We start from the raw sequence: 21,841 nt of genomic DNA on the forward strand, positions 1-21,841 counted from the left end.
GCGGGCCTCGGCCCCGGGGGAGCCGGCGGGGGGAGCGGAGGTGCCCGGCGGGAGGTGCCCGGCGTGTCCTGGCTGTCCCGGGCAGCGCCCACGGCAGGGTCACCCCCGGGCCTGGGCCATTCCAGGGCCACCCCAGGGCCACCCCCGGGGCGCCGCGGCGGTCTCGGGTCGCTGTGGCGGCGCTGCGGAATGGCTCCTGCACTCGGGGGGAGGCGCTGTCTCCTTCCCTCCTAGATGTAAACAGATAAAACTTGATGTATTCCTTTATATTATGTTTTTATCTGTTTATGTTTATTTATGTATAACATCCAAAGGAGATGGAGAAAGGTTATCAAGCCTTGACGAGTCCAAATTAAACCGACTGCAGACACCTCTGCAGGGATGCTGAAGGGCTGTGATGAAGGCAAATGAGTCTAAAGATTGCTCAGGTGTTTGAAGTCTGTTTCCCGATTTTACAGGTTTGAGCTTAATCGTATTGCACTTGAAAAGATAAAGAGGCTTTCAGAAAATGATAAACTGGTAGTATTTAATACAGAATTATCAAGGTATAGCTTCTTGCCAGCTTACTTTCAGGCCAGCACAGCTTTGCCCATATGTAATGTTTATGCAAATCGCAGGTGACGTTTGGCACTGACTGTGTTTACACCCACGGGTGCCCTCCTTTTTGTCCCTCCCAGGAGACAAAGGTCACAGCCTGCTCTTCCAGACTTCCCTGTGCCAGTGGCACCTGTGTGCACAAACACTCTTGCAGTGTGCTGGTACAGCATTGCAGAGGACAAGATTCAGTTCTTGGTGGACACGATCCCTTGCCTTGGCAGCAAAGGCAGGAGAATCAGAGCAGACCTAGTAAATAAGCTAAGTGCAATAAATGTCAAGTATAGAAACATTGCATTTACTTGATGAGAAGGAAAAGGTAAAGAAAAACTTCCTGCTTTAATGAAGTTGCCTTGTAATTTAATGGGTTTTACTTCCTTCACTTCTTAAAGAAGTCTGTACTAACTTTGAATCAGCATGAAATGGAAGTGAGTGCTGGTCAATGAATAACTTTTAAGTGGAGCAATAAAATGAACTGGTTTTGTTTCTCTGGCTCAGGAAGTTATTTTAGAAGGAGAGAATACATCTGAGAAACAAGATGTCTCACGCTGGGAGTCGATACCAAGATAAGCAGTACAGGCACCATGAGAACCATAGATCTGATAGATACAAGGAAGACAGAAGAGAAAGAAAACCATACCCATACAATGCAAGGTACGTCTTTATCTCCTCAGAGAAATAGATCACAGCAGGTCTATAACGTCTGCCTTCTCTCTGCTTTTAAATAGGCTTAATTTACAATAGTAAAGAAAGCTTTTACTCAGCCTTGAAAGCATGAACATACTGCATTTGGAACAGGGTGCTGTTTTACACTTAGAAATTTAACCTTTTTTTCTTTGTTTTGAGCTTAAGACAGAACAGAAAATAGGCTGTGTAACACAGGAAGAGATGTGAATTTCCTGGGATGATCTGAATCAGGTTGGCTGACAAGTAGGTGAAGTGTGGCCATGAGTCCTTAGTACAATTCCTGAAGACACCAGTCAGCAGGTGACAGCAGGCTGTGGCTTGCCAAATATTCACTGCTGAAATAAGAATGTTACATGACTGAGACCAGCACAGGGACTTTGTGAGCTCTCAGGTTGCTCTAGTTCAGCTGTGAACATGTTCCTATTAATCTGAAATAAAATTACTTTCAGTAGTTGCTGTCAATAGATGAGTGCTTGTTGAAGTGACTAAGGCTGTTGGCAGCACTTGAGAGTGGGTCAGCCCCTATCACCACAATGAACAGACCAACTAATGGGTTTCCAGTGCCAAATAAACTCTTAGGATATTACAGTTATCCTTCCAGCCTGGCCAGGCTGCAGCATGCTAGATGTCAGCTTAGGCTGGTTTCCTTTTAGGTCATGCCAGTGCATGGCTGCACTGTAAGAGAGAGGTCTGTAGATTTAAACACCACTGGCAGATTGGCCAGGGCACTAAAGTGTTCATCTCTCCCCTTTAGTCTCCAGGGATGTGATTGTAGGGGAATTTAAGAATAAAGGCAAACAGGGAGAAGAGATAAGTATAATGAAGATTATTGAAAAACTGAAATACTCCCAGATAGTATGCATTTTATCAAGGAAAAGAGGATGAGAATAAAAGGAGCAGAGAAGAGCACCGTGTGGACTACAAGGAATACTTACAGCAAAGTATAAAACATTCGGCTAGTGGTACAATTATTGCATCGTGAAAATAGCTAATGAAGTTTTCTTCTGTCTCTCTTAAATTATGAAAAATTGAAGAGAAATGGGAACAAAGACTAGCCTAAGAATTATTCTCAGAGGCTGAATGCCTGTCCTTAGAAAAAGCAGGGATTGGCAGGAATTGTAGTTAAATTATCTTGAACATATTAGACGTGAGAGCAACTAATGCCAGTAACACATTAATAGCACAATGGAGAGAAAAAGAAAAAAAACCAAAATGATTGGGGGTTTGATGTGGGCTTTTTTTTCCCTTTTCTTTCATGTATAGCATAATGTAAGCAATAAGTGTGAAAGGCTAGCTATAAATTAAACCACCACTTTTTAATAAAGCACTTCTCTGGATTTCTTGGTTTTACTATTAGTTTTATATGCTTGGACTCGCAGATCAAAAATTGATGGACAGACCATAAAGGTTCACAGACATCCCTGTATCCACCAGGGATTGGAGGAAGGGAAGCTGCAGTTGCAAATCTGTAACAGCCATGAAGATAATTCTTAGAGTCAAGCATCTGGGGGCCATCAGACCCCACTAAAACTAATTGAAAAACTTTTCTGTCAGTTGTTTTGAAGGAGTTTGGCTTAACCTAAGAGCATTTCCTCTGCTTGGTTCTCATGGAGTTCTCATGCGTTTTAGTGAGAACTTTGGCTGATTGATCGGAAGACCATCAGATCCTGTAATGAAATACATGGGAAGAATTTCATGGAAGCTGCACTTTGGGTGCCTAGTGCTTTCATCCCTGATGAACCAGACTTTCTAGCCAGCATATTTCTCCTTCCAAATGCATTTCTGTCTGAAACTCCTACAGCAACCTTCCTCCTACTGCTGAGGAGAATTACCTAGAATGGTAAAATCCTCAAGGAAAACAGCAGCAAAGGTGGCCAGAATAGGCCACAGTGAGAAAAAAAGGCATCTAAAAAAGGATTTTTTTCTCCTAAATGTGTTCTGTTGCTGAACATTCAGGGGGAGGGGGGGTTGGTTTGATTTTTTGTCTTGTTTTGTGTTCTGGCAAGTAACGAAACAATAGAGAGAAGCAGCTGCATCAGAAGTACCAAAGGGATTGCTTTCAAGTTACTGGAAGTCTTATAAATCACACAGCTTATTTAATTTATGTGACACAGCTGCACAGGATGCTTTGGTAGTTGCACAAGACACAGGACAGAGGTCAGAAAAATCAGAAATGTTTCAGCCAAATAGAGCTGTTGGCAGCTAAACATGGAGATGTTAGCATTGGTCTTGTTATTGAATGTCTTAATTAAAATGTAAAAACTACAAAGAACATGATTTAATGTGGATGAACGAGATAATATTGAGTCTGGAATTGGATGAAGATAAACCTTAGAGTAGTGCAATGATACTAGGAAACAAAACTACAGTTGAAAATGCTGATCTGTGGATAAGAAATTCAAAATAAAAAAGGAATACAAAGAAGACTTTTAAAAATAATAATGCTGACTGAGACTTACAATACTCTTTAATAACAAACTCATCCAGCTGTACCTTGGAAAAGGCAAGCTCCAGTTCTTCAAATGAGGGATAAAATTTCAATTAGACCAAATACAAAAAAATTGCAGCCAGTGTTCCTTTTAATTTGAGTGTTAGCTCAGTTTAAAGGGAAAATTGCACTTTTCCTATATAATAATCTAAATCTCACCAACTTTAAAAATCATCAGGCTTCAGATATGTAGCTGTATGTCATTGCAGAAAACTGGACCATTGTGTCAATGAAGAGACTAATTGGAGATAGAAGAAAAATTTTTTTTGGGGAGGAGGGTTTATATTAGATTCTTCTTCAAATGTCTTCAAGGACCTCAACATTTTGAATAGACTATTTTTCCCTAGTTTAAAATCTTGATCTGTTTATCTTAATAGCTTTTATTCTTTTAAAAGACATCTTTGTGAGGGACACTAGTTGGAAGTACAAACTTGACAAAACACTCATGAAATAGTTGTGCTACTTTGCACATTTATTATGCCAAAATCTTTTTCATTTCCATTATCTGGCCTACTGGGGACTAGCTGAATTGTTTAGTTTTCATGAAAAATATGTTATTTCCTCTTTCTACCTTTTGCCAGTAAGCTAAACACTTCAGGCAGCCTACCCAGTGAGTACACTGTTTTCCAAAATGAGGACCATTGAATGCAAATATCCTTGTGAGCATGGATTTATTGGAAGTTTTTGGGATATTTGTTTTCAAAACAGGCAAGCAAAAAAGGCCAGATGCCTGTGAAGCAAGCTAGTTGTTTCCACTAAGAGGGGGATCAGACAATTTCTCATGTTCTAATGTTCAGGAGAGACTACAACTTGATTAATAATTGTTTACTCCATTGTAGAGCAACAGGAGACATCCGAGGTGGCCAGCACTCAAGGACTTCTACTGTTTGCTCAGATTCTTACTCTGAAACCTCTGGAGCAGCACAGGAGTATTTTGTCCCACCACCAGAGTTTTATCCTCCCAAGGAAAGCTTCTCAATGAAGTGTTCAAAGGTATGCACAACAAGAGGTATGTGAAACTCTTATTGCCATCCACCTCTCTCCTTCCAAGGACTTCTCTTTGATTTGATTTCTGTGTTTAGGAGCACAACAAAGTAAAGCTAGAGAAGTATTAAAATAAAAGAAAACAAGTGGAAAAAAGCCCCACTACCAAATAAATGGCCCACAAGGACTGGGGGAGATAAAGAATGGCCTAACTGAGAGTTATGCCATTTTAGATATCTAAAGGCAATATTTATACAGACATTTAGATACTTGAAAATTCATCTCTGGAATATGCATCTGGAGCACCAGAGTGGGTCATGTGTGTAATCAGCCAGTCTGTGCAACAAGAGTTAATCTTTGGGATTTAGGAAAAAAGCCAGACATTTGCATCTGTGAGCAATTTAGAGGTGGCTGTTGAAAGTTTGATGCTAGTTTATTTCCGAATCATTCTTCTCACACTTTTTATCAATTCTGGATTTACTCCAGTTGTCATTCACATGTCTTTATAAAGTATCATTGTGGGAGACAAAATTTTTTTCTGAACATGAATCCTATAAAACAGTTTTGGAGAAATAACTTGGGTTTTTCTTGGTGGAAAGCAACTGTAACAAGGACAGAAATGAGCCTTAATGTGGGAGGAAATCAGCCTTAGTAAACTCATTCCTATAAACTGAAAGAACGAAGTCATTAAAATATTCATTACCCCTTGAAAGTTTTTCCTCTTCCAGGGCAACAATCATTCTCACCTTGTCTGTAGGAAAGCTCCACTGCAGTCTGAGCTGAACTTGCAGCTAGGTGCAAAGTCTTTGGCTGATGTCTATAAATAGACTTTCAGTGTCCTCCAGTAGAGAAAAGTGAAGAGATTAGCTGTTGGAAGTAAATTAAAGCACCTAATGTTAGATTATTTCTTCACTCCATGTAGGAAAATTAAGTAGTGCAATCAATTTGCTCTTAATATTTCCCTGTGTGTAAATATGTGAATGATTTTAAGAGTGAGATGAACTATTTTGTCTTACAAATATGTTTTGTGAATTAGTATGCAGTTTGGTTTTAATCTTCAGCTGTAACTGCAACCATTAGTAAAGGTTTATGACATGGAACCATACTGATACTTTATCCATTATAAAATTGTATCATCAGTTTCTTCTTCAACCATACTGAATTATTTTAACTTGTTTGAAAGACTGCAGAAAACCCCATGTGCTATTTTATCAGAGCTTTAGAAAAATGAAGTGGCAAGTTAATTTTAGTTTTCAGTTTCCCTGGTTGTTTAGACTTACGGATAGCTCAATGTGAATTTCTGGGTTTTTTTCCTCCTGCATTTGCTTTTCATTATTTTGGTGCATTAAACATCATTAAGATTTTTTAAATGTCCTAGTTTTGTATGCATCAGTTGACAATGATGATTGTGCTCCCACCCCTCCCCCAGGTATTTTCAGTATTTTCCAAAAATTTAATGTCTGAGCTTGCAGTAGAGGAAGGAAAAGAGATCATGCAGAGAAGTAACCCTTTTATTAGCAAATTTACTTCAAAACATGAAAATACATTGAAGATTGATAAGATTATGAGAATGTTAATCCCCCCCTTTTTTTTTTTTTTAAAGTACCAAGATTTAGCAGACTTTACTATAACTGTTTTGCAGAATTCTATATTCCCTTCAGTCATTGTGGATGCTGTAAATGAACTGTATGAATTGTTTACTAAGAAGTCAGTACACTGGAGCTTCAACACTTTAGAGCATGAAACGTTCCTGTAAATACTTCTTAACCATCTCTTTCTTTTGCCAGTGGTTTATCAGCACTGGTGAAATTCCCCTTCCTAATCATCATAATTTTAAAATAAACTAGACTCAAACAAGGCTGGGAAGGCAAGTGATGAAACACAATCTTTTCCAAAGCAACAACTGAAATGTGAACCCTAGTTTCTGATGGTCCACTAAGTAGTTGAGCTTTTTTTTTTCGTTTGCCTAGCGCACCTAGATTATGTTCTTTAGGCATTTTGAGCAGTTCAGCAAACTTGAGAGGAATTCTGTACAACCAGAGCTCTGAAAAGTATTTGCTTCACCTAAATATTGCCCCTTCATTCCTGTTTTTTTACCAGCTATATCCTAAAAAACTAAAGCTGAATTTGAGAAATAAGCAGCTAATTTTTTAGGAATCTTTTAAACATCTTAGGACCTTAGGACCTTGTTCTCCTATTTTTGTTATTCCCCCCTTCCATCCCAATTCCCTGCCCCCTTTCCCTGCCCACCCCCCATTAGGACAATAAACCCATCCCAAATATAACAGAAGAAACTACTGATACTGACCCTTTTTGCTGGTAGGAACATTTGATACCATCTAAGAAACTTCGAAACATTCTGTTCTTTTTTTAATCCTTTCATCTTGAAAACAGAAGGGGGAAAAATCTGTTATAACATTATATGAGGGATACCTATTCAAAGCTATTCAGGTGGGATCACATGGATAGCAGTGCTGGATTACATGAGGCACCTCATGGTGCCTCCCAAACAATGGAATTACAGTACAAACTTAGGAGGACCATCAAAGTTTGGACCAGTAGAAAGTAAGCTGTCTTTTGGAATACACTCCAGACTTTGGATTGGTGGAATTTCCTGGATTGGAAGACTGCACTCACATCTCTTGTGTTTAATACCTCTTTACGGACCTATGAAATTTGTTTAATTCTCTGCTGAATCACTTTTTTTAAATGTTTGACCTTCACATTACCTTAAGATAAGGAGTTCCAGTGTTTCACTTGAAGTACTACTGTTTTATTCCTTAAAATGCTTAAAGAAGGTGTTTCTGATTCTGATGGTATTCTAAATATGTAGTGATAATCTCATATGTTCAGCTTCTCCATGAGATTTATGGTTTTCAAGTGAAATCTTCCCTTTTTCCCTTTGCCCCTGTTGCATCTTCACAGATTGAACAATAGTCAGTTTTGGTCAGTTTTCCAGATCCACCACACCTTTTTGAGATAGGCTGACCAGAAATGCAGTAAAAAATCCATATAAATTCCTGAAAGAATCAGACATCTGCCTAAAGGCTCTGGTTCTGTAATCCTATTCTAATGCTTCCTAGATTTTGTGTGGTGTGTGACTCAAAGAAAGCTACCTGAAATGGAGATACTTTGCTTAGAGCCCTTCTATGTGTTCTGTCAACAGGGACATCAGTGTTTATGGGTGTTTCTGTACAACCATGAAGTGGAGGTTGCTCATTAAACACTGATTTAATCAATTTCTCATTCAAGACATTGAGCTGTTAGCAGCCTATCAATTTTACTGTTGGCAAGCATGAAGAAATTTTTATGATTATTATTATTATTAAAGCAGACTTCACCATCTCAGTTTTCAATCTTTTCAATTCATTAGTCTGTGCATCTACCATAGTATTTGGGTATGTAGTTTTGAGCTGAACCTGTTTGGAACCTTCACTCACAGTTCTTTGGGTGATATTGCTGAGCAGACCCAGGGTGCACAAACTGTATTTTCGTTGTATAAAACTAAATGAGAGGGTGAGCTTTAACTACTAGCAGGCACTCTGCCCTTTGGACCAAACTAGAACCAAAATTAAGTACCTCTCTCTCCCCAGAAAATGTCTGTCCTATAGCCACTGTGTCTTCACCTCCACCTGTTTGACTCTGCAAATCCCCTCCCACTGCACTGCCAACATGGGCATACTGGTGAGAAGCAACACAAATCAGAGATTACCTCCTTAACTCCAGTTGCCTGAAAAATGGCTGTTTTGCTGTTTCCTTTTTATTATCCTTTAACCACTGCTAACCAGTGAGAGGATTATCTCACAGGGGATTTAAGAGCACTACCTTTCTTCATATATCCAGTGATTCTTTTAAGTGATTTTCCTGTAACAAACTCTTGACTATTCCCTGTTATGCTGTCTTTATGTCTAGTTTCTTTCTGTTGAGTTATTTTCTGTAGGTAAGCTACACTTGTGGGCCTGCAAAATTACAGATCAAAAGGCAGTAGAAGCAGAAGTATGTCACCTTCTGTTTCTACAGCAGTGGAGGAGATTTAGGGAACAGTCACTGGTGTGACTGATGTCAAACTGTATAGATCACTATATAATTTATGGGAATTTGAAATAAACTGTTTATGATAAAGACAAACCTTTCATTAACCAAGGAACTGCTGCTTGCAATAGCCATTTCTTATTGCTTACACACAATACTTTACACATGCCATTTAAAGTAGCATGTGTTGAAAACAAGAGGTTTTTGACCTGGGGATTCTTAGAGCTGAAATTCTGTCAGAAGGAAGCATTCAATTTGCTTTTCACAGTACAGGTAAAATTTCTGTAGTTCTTTCTTCCGTATAGAAAACCTAAATTAGTAATCATTTTGCCTTTCAAATATCCCCCCTAGATGTATTTGAAAATATAACCAGATTCAGTGCTTCTGTTTAACAAACAGAATTAAAAAAATGTTCAAGGCTGGCTGCCATCCTTCACCTCAGTGAGAGGAAAATCTGAGTTGAAACCAAGAGTGAATTGCTCATCATAAATTGGTCTCAGATATTTGGTGACTTGACTCTAAAAACTTTAAATTTTCTTTTTATTGTGTATATTGGTGTGAAGAGGTGGAGCAATGCAATTCTTGGATAATACATCCTGTAGTTTTGCTTAAACAGTGAAGATAAACTAAGTTTCTCCCATCTTTGGTCAATATGTGACTCAGAAAATTACCTGTGCTTTTGCCTTCTATAGAATTGTACTTGCTGGTCATGATTCCTGATCAAATAACTTTTTTAATTTTTCAACCCATTTGGCATTTAAGGGAGACAACACTGAAAAGGTTACAAAACAGTTTGTGGGGGAGCAAGTATAATTGAATCCCTGTTCTTTGCTGCTGTGAATACAGCTTTGCCTTGAATAGTGTCAGATTTCTTAAGCATATTGTAGGCACTTCCAAACAATCATGCCTTTAGCCTACATTCTAACATCCACAATTGTTAAAACCTTCAGACCAATTTCCTCTCAAAAAAAGACAGTATTATGGCTTGTAACAACATGAAAAGTCTCCAATTTCAAACATAGCCAGGAGGAAATATCAAACTGAATTTATTTGGAGGAGGAAATAGAATTAGGGAGTAACAATGACTTTCTCCAGGATATATTCATGCACTAACAAGCCGGCATTAATTCAAATGTAAACATCTATAACCTTTTGTTTTTACAAAACACAGTAATTTTTTCCCCTATAGTTATGTGTGCTGGGAAATACTCATAGACTAGAAAATAATACTGAGATGAAAAGTTAGCCAAGACACAGGGCTTACACTAATAGAGACTCACTTTGAGTTATGCCATTGTTCTCAGCCATAATACTGCTGTTGTTTCTTTGCTGTGTTATGTTGTGATACTGTTCCTCTTGGAGTCAGACGTGGGAGCAGGAGGGGAAAAACATTTTGTGCAGCGTTCGTGTCCCTTTCAGTGCTGCAGAGATGTTGGGGGAGAACAGTGGTCTGGAAGAGGCATTGGACTGAAGTAAAAAAAATATCCTGTAGCTTCAGGTATGCACATTAAAAAGCACTGGAAGGTCATTAAATGTGTATTGTGCAGGTAACTCTGTGTGTGAAAGAAACCATTTCACAGGTACATTCAGCAGAATGTTGCATCTTTTTGACAGTGCAGAACATCTACATTCCTGTGGGGGCACCCAACAGGATTAGAAACAGTTGTGTTTTGTAGTCACCATCTTCACATTTTGCCCCCACAGTGTGCCATGCTTAGTTCCTTTAAATTGTGCCCAAAGCTGCTATACACTGTTCCTGTGGCAGTTAATTTCCGTGTATTTCTGCCTAGGAAGGGAGACTGGAGGGTTTCCTATAGTCTCATTGTAATTAGATGTCTTCCTCTTCTATCTGTTACAAAGTATATTTTAAATACAGTGTGACTAACAGGCTGAAATTGCCATCAAGGTTTTTAATCTTGTAATTGTAAAGACAGACAATATTAATAGTGCAAATTGGATGGAGCTGTGCAGATTAAAATAATTCCAGTTATTCAAAATGCTTAATTAAAGTAGCAGAGTAACAAGATACAGCAGCAGAGCTTCAGGTAACCTTCCTTCCTGTTCTGATGTTAAAGTATTTCATTCGGAGCTCAGTCCTCTTTGCTGTGAAATACAAACAGCCTTGAGCATTTGGCTCTATAAAAATGCTCAGGGGAGCAACACTACTTGCAGATGCCAAATCCTACCTTTAGTAAACTGTTGCCTTGCCAACACGCAGGACTTCACTCTGCCCATGTTTTCACATGAAATTATTTTCATCCACCTTTTGGCACTGTGCTAACAGGTACATGGATTGTTTTTAGAGAAGGGAGAGCTACAGCTGAAAAGACTCATTAAAGTTGGCAGGGGAAGATACTGGCAAAGTTGCTATTAGCTGTTAGTTATGTGTTAGACTGCAGTCCATGTTTCCCATGCTGGCAAATCTTAGGTTTGCTTGCTGCCATTACAGAAGAAGAGTTACACCACCTTTCCTGTAAGAGAACCAGGTTTGTCTTCCCCACATCTGACCCAAATTATGGGAACAAAGGGAAACTTTTCTCTTTAAAAAGTGGCTCTCAAAGCCAATTGATACAGCAGACAGACTATCTATTGAATGCAGCTCCATTTCTAGAGCAGGTGATCCTAGCTCTGTTAAAGGAGAAAAAATCCACCCAGACAGGAATGTTGCTCACCAAGTGTGACAACCCACAATTAGTAAAGTGAATGAGAAGCTCGGGTTCACAGGTGCCTCCAACCTGACCCACCTTCAGCCAGACTGTGATTACTTAAAAGAGCAATAACACCCCAATCTTTGTACTTTCTAAAGGTGGCTCAGTTTCAGTTCAAACAGAGGCAGTGGCCATGGAAAGCTGGCATAGGGAACAAGAGCGTTTCATTGTTTTCTGAACTCTTAAAAAAAAAAAAAGTCCTGCAAGCTGGTTTCAATACTGAGACACTTGTTTACTACTTGAAAGAACTATTGGTACATTTAGAAAAAAAGGATTAAAAAGGCTATTTCCAGAAATGTAGAATGTGAGGTGACCATGCAGAGATCTACTAGTGCTACAAATATAATACAGCCTTTTACAGTTCTTATATTTACTGTCAAATACTACAGTCTAATGCAAGATCTTTTGCTTCCCACCCTCTCCAAAATTAGGAAAGATGACTCATGCTCAATTAGCAGGAGAGAAATCAAGAACATTCTAGAAGTGATGCTTTAAAGAACTACTGGGTACAACATAGCTGTTGTTCCCAGGCAAGGGCTGGGTTTTGAAACTGTGTCTTACAGTGGTGGGAAAATATGGGGATAGAGGATGATGCAGTAATTCTACAATTTAAGTCCACCCTTTCCTGTGAAAATTGGACAGCACTGTTTAGAGGATGGGAGGGTACTAAGCAGAAAGAATAGAGCAGGTGGGATAGTTGTTCTCTAAGGGAAGAGGATACACAGAAAAAACAGGGTAATACATTTGGATCTGAGCAGTCTGTGAAAGCAAGATTTCTCTGAGTCATTAAAACCAAGGCTGGCCATCCTTTGAGATTTCCTAACAGAGCGATTATCTTGACTAAAGAGAGACAACTTATTAAAAGGTAATAATAAAGCTTTTTTTCTTGAGCACATAAATCATTTAATTTTCCTAGTTTTAAACTATTTTTTCAGTGATTTCCAGTAAGACGGATATCTCAAACGAGCATAAGTGTGTTGGGCACATCCGTGCAATTTAAATGCAGTTGGCTCTGAGTATGTGCATCCCTTGGGTCCTCTGAAAAGCCAAGATTTTGTTGGTGTTACATTGCCTAATTCTTGTGTTTTAGGGTTGGGTTGTTTTTTATTCTGCCTTTGATTTTAGCATAACTAAGTGAAAACTAAATCACACCACTGGCTGAAGAACACAGAGACCTGCAAAAAATAATGGTGGTGTAGGGGCTTGGGGGGCATTTCTTTGTTTATGACAAAGCTATGTATTGCCCTTATTCTGCTTTAGTGAAGCTGGTGAACTCTTGTTACTGTTTTCAGTAAGGTCTTGTTTTCTACATAAAGAGAATAATATTGGTAGAAAGGTTTTAAAATATCTTTGCATCCAAATTTTATATTTTTGATCTCCGGCAACTGTTGTCTTCATTTCTTTTCCTTTGTTCAGTTCTTCTCCACTGTTTTGGTTTCTCCCAGTTTCTGTCACCTTTTGTCCCCTTTCAAAAGCAGAGCCAAAGTAAAGCCCTGCTTTACTTTGACATGTTCTCCTCTTCTTATTTTTTCCTCCTGCCACCAACTAAGTTTAGCAGAGAGGTGACCAAAGCTGCATTGAGCTGTGCCTTCAGTCTCTGGGGATTGCCAAACCTGCACTGGCAAGAGATGCTCTCCATTTGAGATCCTTTTCAGGACTGCTACTTTTGTAAGTCACTACATATGGTCAAAATATTTGTCTGCTCCTTTTTGGGGGGTAAAAAAATAAATAAAAAGAAAGATTAGCTCTGGAAAGCAGAAAGCTATCCAAACTGGGGGGTGGGAAGAAAAGAACCAAATTGCAACTTTCAGTGAAAAAGGCTTGGAGAATGATTTTTCATGTGTGTTGTAGCTTCTAACTCCTCTCTTCCCTTCTCCTGGAGCGACCCCTAATGGGATGACGTGGGCACCACTGACCTGTGTGTCACCAGCCCTGCCACTGGGGTCCAAGAGTGGCAGCCACACACCTCCAGGGCTGCCCCTGGGTCCTGTTGGTCCCGGTGGTATGTGGTCTGCAAAGGAAGCAGAGGGAGAAGGCAAGCCAAAATATTCAGGAAGTACACAGTGATGTTCACTGAAGAGGAAGGAATGATACAGAAAGAGACAGGAGGAGGAGTCCATGTACATTCAACAGAGGAAGAAGGTGACTCCTGTCCCCGATACAGTGGAGGGAGACACTCTGAAGCCCTTTTCCATTAGTATGGCCCTCATAGGATCAGGGGAGTTCAGCAGAAAGAGCCAGAACTGTCTGTCCTGCAAATTCATTTTGGCAGCTGCAGAAACAAAGAACAAACAAGAAATGACCATTTTGTTTTATGTACACATGTGTACACACACCACGACCCCCAGACCTGAACATCATAGCTCCTGCCGCAGTGCCTGGATGGAAATTCCTCTTTACAGCTTCTGACACGAGACTTGAGTGCACAGCTAAGTTATTGGGTACCATACATTCAGCCACAGTGTGGTTTTACGAGGCAGAGCATGCAGATTTAACAGCTTACCTCACCTGAGAAGAGGAGTTTCTGGTCCTTCTCTGGTCCTGACTGTTACTGTCCTTGCTAAACTCATGCCAACATGATTGCTCATCAGATATGCTGAGTCACCTCAAATTGCTAAAGTTGCAGAATAAAACCAGCAGCACAAAAGAAGAGTTAAATAGTTTCCTGCTATTTTAATTTATTTGAACAACTGTTAGAAGGGCCTAATGCAGAGTATGGGAAAAAAGTATTGACTGCCCAGCCAAGGGTGGGAGCTGTTAAAGTCAGCTGCCTGTGAGTCTGTACCCTTAACTAGCCCATCTGTCAGCTTTGCTGGATGGTCAAGCCCACCATTTGACAGAAGATAAAACCATTGCTCAGTGGGTTGATACCATGGAAATAGCCCAGCAAGGAAAAGAAAGGGAAAGAAAAAGTGAATAGTAGATAAATAGTATAAATTGGAAGGCTATATTGTTGGCTATAGCAGGAAGGTACTTACACCAAAAGACAACTGCATTCAAGCAAAATTAATGAGTATGATACATTGAAGTTACTATCCACTGCAGATTTAGATTTTATGGAGCAAATTAAACAATTCTCTGGAAGGCTCTGGCAACACCCCGATTGCAGCCATTCTCACCTTCAGTGCTGAAAAGCAGTCCAGGAAAGAAGCATGGGAAAGGAAATAGCAATCCAGGAGCCCTGACAGGAGTCCTGTAACTTGCTCAGTAAGGAGAGGGTTAGTTCATAAAGCCAGCTGTTGACTGTGCTGATTTTAATAGAAATACAAATGTGCTGATTTTAATACAAATGAGTAACATTTTAGGTAAATCCAAAGATGTTGAACCTGAGCAAGGAAAACAATAATTAAACCAATAGAATTTTGAGTTGTTCAGACCTCCAGTCATTTTACACTTAAATCTTGCAATGCATTCATTATTGCATGGCATTAGGAAATTACTGTAGAGATAAGCAAGTTCCCCACAGGAAGACCTGTTGGTTTCTGAAGGTATAAATCTAAGATGACCTGGCCAATTGGCCTGTGAAAGCAGAAATGGCAATGCAGACTCAGAAGTGTGGCTTGTAACTCAGTCCTTTCCACCAGCAGCAAACTGCTTGACACAGGTCACTGCTAGGATGTGAGTGACCATACCTTGGCAGAGCTAAGATTCAAAACTTCACTATCCTTTTATTCCTTACTTCTCAAATCTGTCTCTATCCTGTTTATACTAGTAGGATTTGTAGCAGCTTGTAACTATCACAGATTAAGGCTGCTTGAAGCTTTTGGGGTTCCTGGGTTGGACCATACTGTAAGGTTTAATGTTTTTATCAAAGCCTTGATAATTATACAAGGTGTTAGGGATTTCCACTAATTGTCTGCTACATTCATAAACCCAGCTGGCTGTCATCATAGTATTGGAATTCATTCTACATACTGCTTATCATTTTAGAATTGTCTTTAATACAGGAGGCTTTGTTCTTGCACTTTCTTTAAAAAAAAAAAAATCCAAATGATACAAGTGACTGGCAGAGTAGCTGCTGCTGAAGCTCTCTCCATTGTTTAGTCTCTCTAAACAATTCTACAGCAGGCATGTGTTACAACTGTGCAGCTACATACAAAACCTGTCCAACCTGAATGCCCTGTACAAGGAAATTTTTCAGGCATGCCTTTCAAGCATCTATTGCTGCAGTTAAAAATACACTAGACCTGCATTGATCACATTTGTCATCCCATTATCAGTCAGCTCAGCAGAGTTAAGGGATGGCATACAGAATGTGTGCAACCATGTAAAAAGTTTTGGAGCAGCATCATTGAGGGTTGGGGTCTGTTATAAATTTGGGGAGGTTAGCAGCAGGCAGTGACAACTTTGAGATCTCAAAACTGCCTCTTCCAAAGCTCAGCAAGGTGATGTAGAGGAAAAGTTGATGCTCAGCAGGTCAGAGGGCCTCAGTAGACATAAACAAAAGGGAAATTCTGAAGTCAGCAGCTGAGTGATCATGAATTCCCAACTATCAAGTAGCCAAACATACTTAAAATTTATGTTTCCCTTAATCAAATGGTTTTTCCTCCATGTATACTTGTGAGAACTGTTTCCTGCTGGAACATCTATGAAATCAATAGCCAGCCTTTAAAAAGGGAAGTGCCCTTCTGCATCCAACACTGTCACACTGTCTAAGCGCCCTGAAGATCTAAGTCAACTCCCTGTATTTGGAATGTACATAACGTACAACTCAACTGAGCAGACAAAAAAAAAAAAAAAAAAAAAAACAAAACAAAAAAAAAAAAAAAAACCCAAAAACCTGGTTGAGTTCCAGTTAATGTTCTGCACAGCTACTACTCTTTCAAAATACTGTGAACAGTCCTAGTAAAGTGATGACTCTTTACCTATTAAAAATGATGAGTCTTTTGGCTGCATTGTTTGAATTTGGTACAAGGAGTTCCAAATCCAAACTCCAGGGCCAAAAGTTAAATTTCTCTTTACGTTTAGCTCCACAAATGCCTCCTTTGGAATATTTGAAGCCTGCTGAAGAGATTTGGTAACCAGCAAGGTTATTGCCCTGCTTCACAGAAATGGTTGTGCAGAAGGGTCAAAGAAAAGGCAACGCTGTCATGCAGAAATCAGCATCGCCTCTGAAGAACACATACACAGAACTGCTCACATAGTTCCTCTTGAACAAGGGGAACAATTTTGTCTGCTCTAACTAACACTACCTTCCTGTGCAGAACAAGTGGCAGCAGGAAAGGACTCATTACCTTAGCCCTCTGTGGAGGGAGTAGGAAGGGGCAGAATGGGAATATCTGATAATCCTTCATTGTGGCTGTCACTGGCTTTCTTTGGTTAGAAGCATCTGGCAACACAAGAGAGGAATTTGTTTAATTCCCTTGTGTTCCTCCTTCAGCCTTTCCTTTTCAAGCCCATACAGCCTTGACAACAACTGAGCTGTTGCTCAAGAGGGAAATGCCATGTGGATCAGTGCTAGCAGCATAGAATGGAAGTCTGTGTGCAAGCTGTAGCTTGTAGATCCTGCCCCACTTTAAAGACAAATATAGGACCATTATGTCAAGCATCTTACATTCTTGGCTGTCAGACAGCAATGGAATAATAAGATTTACAATTCTGTAATTAACTTCAGAACTTTGGAGCAACACGCCTGACACGCTAAGAGTTTTCATTTCCCTGATAGGCAACTCTAGCTGTGCTACACTTCAACATCCTTCATGTTTACTAATCTTAGTCTGACCCCTAGTGAGCTGTCACAGAATAATCAGATTTATCAAACATAAGGCAGCTTCCTGAGAGGCAGCTACCACAAAAATAAGTAATTTCTCCCCTTTCCAGTACTGAGTTTTGTTTTATCTTTTCCCTTAAAAATACTCGGTTACTATTACTAGTAGCCCAACATAAGAAAAAGTGAAGAGTCAACTCAGAAGTTGTAAGGCTTCCTTCTGAAGGTCAGTGTGTGAAAGAGCACACATGACCTAGTATCAAATTCACTTAATTTATTTCTGCATATAAGGTGAGTTTTGCTTCTTTCCCCTCCTTCTTTTTTGTGTTTTTTGGTGCAATCAGAAGCTGCTTCAGATTTATGAGGGATTTTTGTCTTTGAAGAAGATAAAGTTCAAGTTGCATCTAGTTAGGTAGTACATTTAAATTAACAAATACTTTCACGGATGAAAAAAAGGTGTAGGTTAAAGCAGTAAACGTGTTTTGAAGGACCTAAATAACTTGCACAGTTTTTCAAGCCGTTAGAAGCTTCTAGGTTTTCGTCAGCTTCAACCTCAGCATTTTGTTCATACTGGATATTTCTTGCTCAGTGTGTTTATGCCAAGTAGTTACAGGCCAAAATATAATCACTGTGCGCTTGCCTTGGCAGTAACACAAGCACTGTAAAATTTTTATGGATTTTTTTTCACTGCATGAAGATCCATCTATCAAGCACACTGACAAATTAAAAAAAGTAATTTGCCCAACCTCCAAAATGTGCCCACGAGAGTTCAGGCTTCTCTTTTTTTTTTTTTTTCTGAGTGCTTTTCTGTAGCTGTAGCCAAGAGGAATATCTCAGTGTTAGCACTCTCTGTCTATGGTTTTGGTGTACTTTTGTCCCCCACAGTTTGCACAAGATGTGTTTTTGACACCTATTCCCATCTTCCTGCTCCTTCCAGGCATTTTGAAGTTCGTGGAAATCACAGTTAACCTCCTGGTGCTGATTTGCGTGGGCGCTTCCCAAGCCTCCGTTGCAGGCTTCACGTCCCTTGGAGGCCTCGGATCATCCTTTAACCTGAACTGGGCCTACAGCCCCTTCGAGGGCACGGAGCTGCAGGAGGTGAGGGAGCTGGACATGCAGTTCACCCAGATGAGAGCCCCTTGCGTGTATGGCGGAGTGGCCTTCAGCTTAACAGTGGCCACGCTCACCCTCGTCTTCTTCGTCGTGGGGGCCAAACCCATCCAGCAGCTCCGGCCAGGGCTGCTGGCGGGGGAATGTGCCTTCAGCCTGCTGGCTGGCCTGGCCTACGCGGCGGCCGTGGGGCTGTACCTGCACTTTGTCAGGCAGGTGAACGCCACCGAGGTGTGCAGGAGGCGCGAGCGGCTCTACGCGCGCCGCGGCTACACCTCCATGAACTGCGCCGTCCAGGGCGGCGACGCGGCCGTCGGCCTCTTCGGAGTCGTGGCCTCCTGCCTGTACTTAGCCAGCTTTGTGGTCTGCATCCGGGCCATCCGCACTGTCCGGGCCTTCCAGAGCCGTGCGGCCGAGGCTCAGCACGGCCCCAAGGGCAGCGGTGGAGACAGAGGTGCCAGGAGCCACCACGCCGTGCACAGGAGCTCCGAAAGCTCCCGCAACATCCAGGCTCTCGCCACCTTGGTGTGAAATCAGCTCTGGGACTGTGCCAGAGGACTGAGGCTTCAGCAAAGGATGGACAGTGACACACAGGCAACCAGCCCACAGTGTATTTTCCTACAAGGTGCTGAAGTGTGTATTGAATCACCGATTATAACCATTACACTGACATACTAAAATCGACATCAAGGGACTGTTTTAACAAGGGTTTTTGCACCAGTCTCTCAAGCTGGACTCCTGCATTTAAAATGTGTTTGATTGTAATGTTTTCATCCTGCACAGAGCAAATCCAAATAACAGTGGGCTTTTAAGGGGTTACAACTGCGTTGCTGCCAAACTTGTGCTAACAACCACTTCCTTTCCTCTCCTGAGACATAGGGAATTGAACATACAGCTAGGATAGGCAGCTTTCAACAGATCCTGTGTCCTGCTCTTTTATCCTACAGTGGTTGCAAAGCAAAGAACAGCCGAGTGCTTCTCTGAATCCGAAGTTACACTTATGACCTTTTTTGCCCAGTGAAGCATTTTATCTTTTGAGTCACGGGGGGTGACACATGCCGATCATGTGCTCCCTGAGGAATGCCGCTGGGGGGAACTAGCTGCCGTGTCAAAGGCAGCATTCAGGGTCCTACTACATTTTCCCATCTCACTGAGTACAGATCAGAACCTGAGAGGCATCACACTGGTCAGGTATCAGCTTAGTAAAGATATCATTTATTTCTGTAAGCGGCTAAACAAAGTTTGGCTTGCTGGCTCCACACCCAGTGGTGGACAGAGCCTGAATCGGGAACGTGCTGCCTGCCCTGGGAATGCTACAACAATGACAGAAAGTACATGTATCCTTCCAATATCTAAACAGGCAAAGCATGAGTGAACAGCAGTAATTGTATGCCCCAGGGTTGAGAAAATAAATTTAAGAGAACATCTTTCAAGAGTCCTTTGTTTGAGGCAGATGAAATAGATCACTGGTCTTCAAAGATGAGGGAGTGAGAAAAAGAAAAGGCTGTTCTTCAAGTGCATAAGATCTGTCAGCTTGAAAGGAGGAAGAGCTCTGGCCATTTTAATTCTTTTCAGTTTTGTCTGGCACACAGTCATTGTGCAGATGAGGCTTTTTTGAACCATAGTAGAGCTTATTTACTGCATGCTTCATACATACACATATGTATACTAACACACACAGAGATCTCAAAGGATTGTGTTTGAGGCCAAACAAGAAAACGTTATGGTTCTGATTAGAATTGATTACATAAGCCTTTACAATAAGTATCATTTATGTAATTTCTTAAACATCTCTTTAGCACTTTGAACACCAACAAGCTCCATGGCATTACTATGCTTATGGAGAGACAGGAATAGAGTTTTTCTAAACTTGCCATGACTCACAGTCATCATAGAGTCAGGAAATTAGGACTTTGATTTCTAGCTCTTTGCCAAAGCCCAGACCTTCTCTGGTATGCTGTAATCAGCTGCAAAGTCTGCAAAGGGATGTCTGGCATGCAGCTAAAGCTGCAGCTGACCACTTGCTGGGCATCTCTGCCTGCCCTCCTGTTCTGTGCTGTCTCTACATCTTGCACAGTTTGAAAGCAGGCTTAGTTACACAATAACATACTGTTATTAACTTATACAAACAATAAAAAGCAGCACCTTGAAGTGACAAATTCAAAAGATTATAAAATGTTGCACATAAGAATGCATAAATTCAAATCAGTCTTTAAATATGTGCACAATATGAATTTTAATATCAGGGTTCTTACTCTGTCCTATTTAGGGATGCTTGCCTACCATCACTGTGTGAAAGTAACAATCTTTTTGGGAGCATCAATTTATGTTGTTTTGGTTGGTTTGTTTTTTTTGTTTTGCTTGTCTCTTCTTTACTCGTGTCTGTGGTAAAGGCCTTATTTGCTGCAAGGTAATTCAGTGTTCAGAAAATGGTGCATATAGCTCCACTGTGGACTGCTGTGGACTGTATTCCTCCCTTGGACACCTGGGTCCCCACAGTCCATCCATTTTGGGTCCCTTTCCAGTTAGCAGGAGCAATTTTATGTGTTTTATGTGAAGAGTCAAAAAGTAGGTGCTGAATACAGGTCAGTCCCAGACACATTCTCTCAGCTCCTCACCCAGTGGCTTCCCTGCACTCATCATCCCCTCATGTTTCTAACTTTTACAGCCTCAAGTTTATTCCTTGTAACAAAACTAATTCTGCTCTCTTTTAATTTAAAATGGTTCCCTCTTGTCCTGCCACTGAAGGCTCTAGTAAAAAATCTCTCTCCACGTTTATCAGCTCTTTTTTATATATAAGACAAAAGGGTCTTCCCAGAGCCTTCTTTTCTTCAGGCTGAACTACCCCAACTCTCTCAGTGTGTCTTCATAGCCAGACCTCTGTCATTGTCCTGGCCCTCCTATGGACTCACCCCAGCAGGTCCATGTCCTTTCTGTGCTGGGGACCCCTGAGCTGGATGCAGCGCTCTGGCTGGGGTCTCACCAGAGCAGAGCAGAGGGGCAGAGTCCCCCCTTTCACCCTGCTGGCCATGCTGCTTGTGATGCAGCCCAGGATACTATTTGCTTTCCAGGCAGCAAGAGCACAATGACAGTTCAAATCCACTCTTTTATGCACCACTTTTTATCCCCCCTGTCCTTTACCACAGGTATGCTCTTGATCCCTTCACCACCCAGTTTCTACTGATACTGGTGACTGTCCCAGCCCAGGGGCAGGACCTTGCACTTGAACTTCCTGAGGTTCACATTGACTCACTCCTTAGGCCTGGAGACCCTGACAGGTAGCTGTGGATGGCATCCTTTCCCTCAAGCATTCTAGCTGTCAGCTTGGTGTCATCAACAAACATGCCAAAGTCCTGCAACACTGCAAGCAGAGGGAAAGAAAGTCCCAAAGAAAGCCACAGTCCAGTGACTGACAGTTTCTTGAAAGTTTTGTCTTGAATTTGTTTCCTTCCCTGAAAAAAATAGGGAAATAATTGTGAAGACGTAGTAAACAGTGCTGTTTCCTCCACTCACCTTCACAGAGGGAAGTAG

The 21,841-nt window shown here is 40.9% G+C and overlaps 1 protein-coding gene across 1 annotated transcript; it reads left to right on the forward strand.

The window, feature by feature from the left end:
* The first annotated feature begins 766 nt into the window (after positions 1-766).
* On the forward strand, positions 767-20,565 carry LOC306800185 (uncharacterized protein). The gene is given in 5 exon segments (XM_079302102.1): positions 767-1,248; positions 4,609-4,762; positions 13,044-13,124; positions 13,126-13,165; positions 18,138-20,565. Coding segments are annotated over 5 exon segments (1,095 nt in total). The 5' UTR covers positions 767-1,132; the 3' UTR covers positions 18,842-20,565.
* The last annotated feature ends 1,276 nt before the right edge of the window (positions 20,566-21,841 follow it).

The sequence above is a fragment of the Erithacus rubecula genome (assembly GCF_903797595.1).
Source record: "Erithacus rubecula genome assembly, chromosome: 3".
In the NCBI taxonomy this organism is placed as follows: Eukaryota; Metazoa; Chordata; class Aves; order Passeriformes; family Muscicapidae; genus Erithacus; species Erithacus rubecula.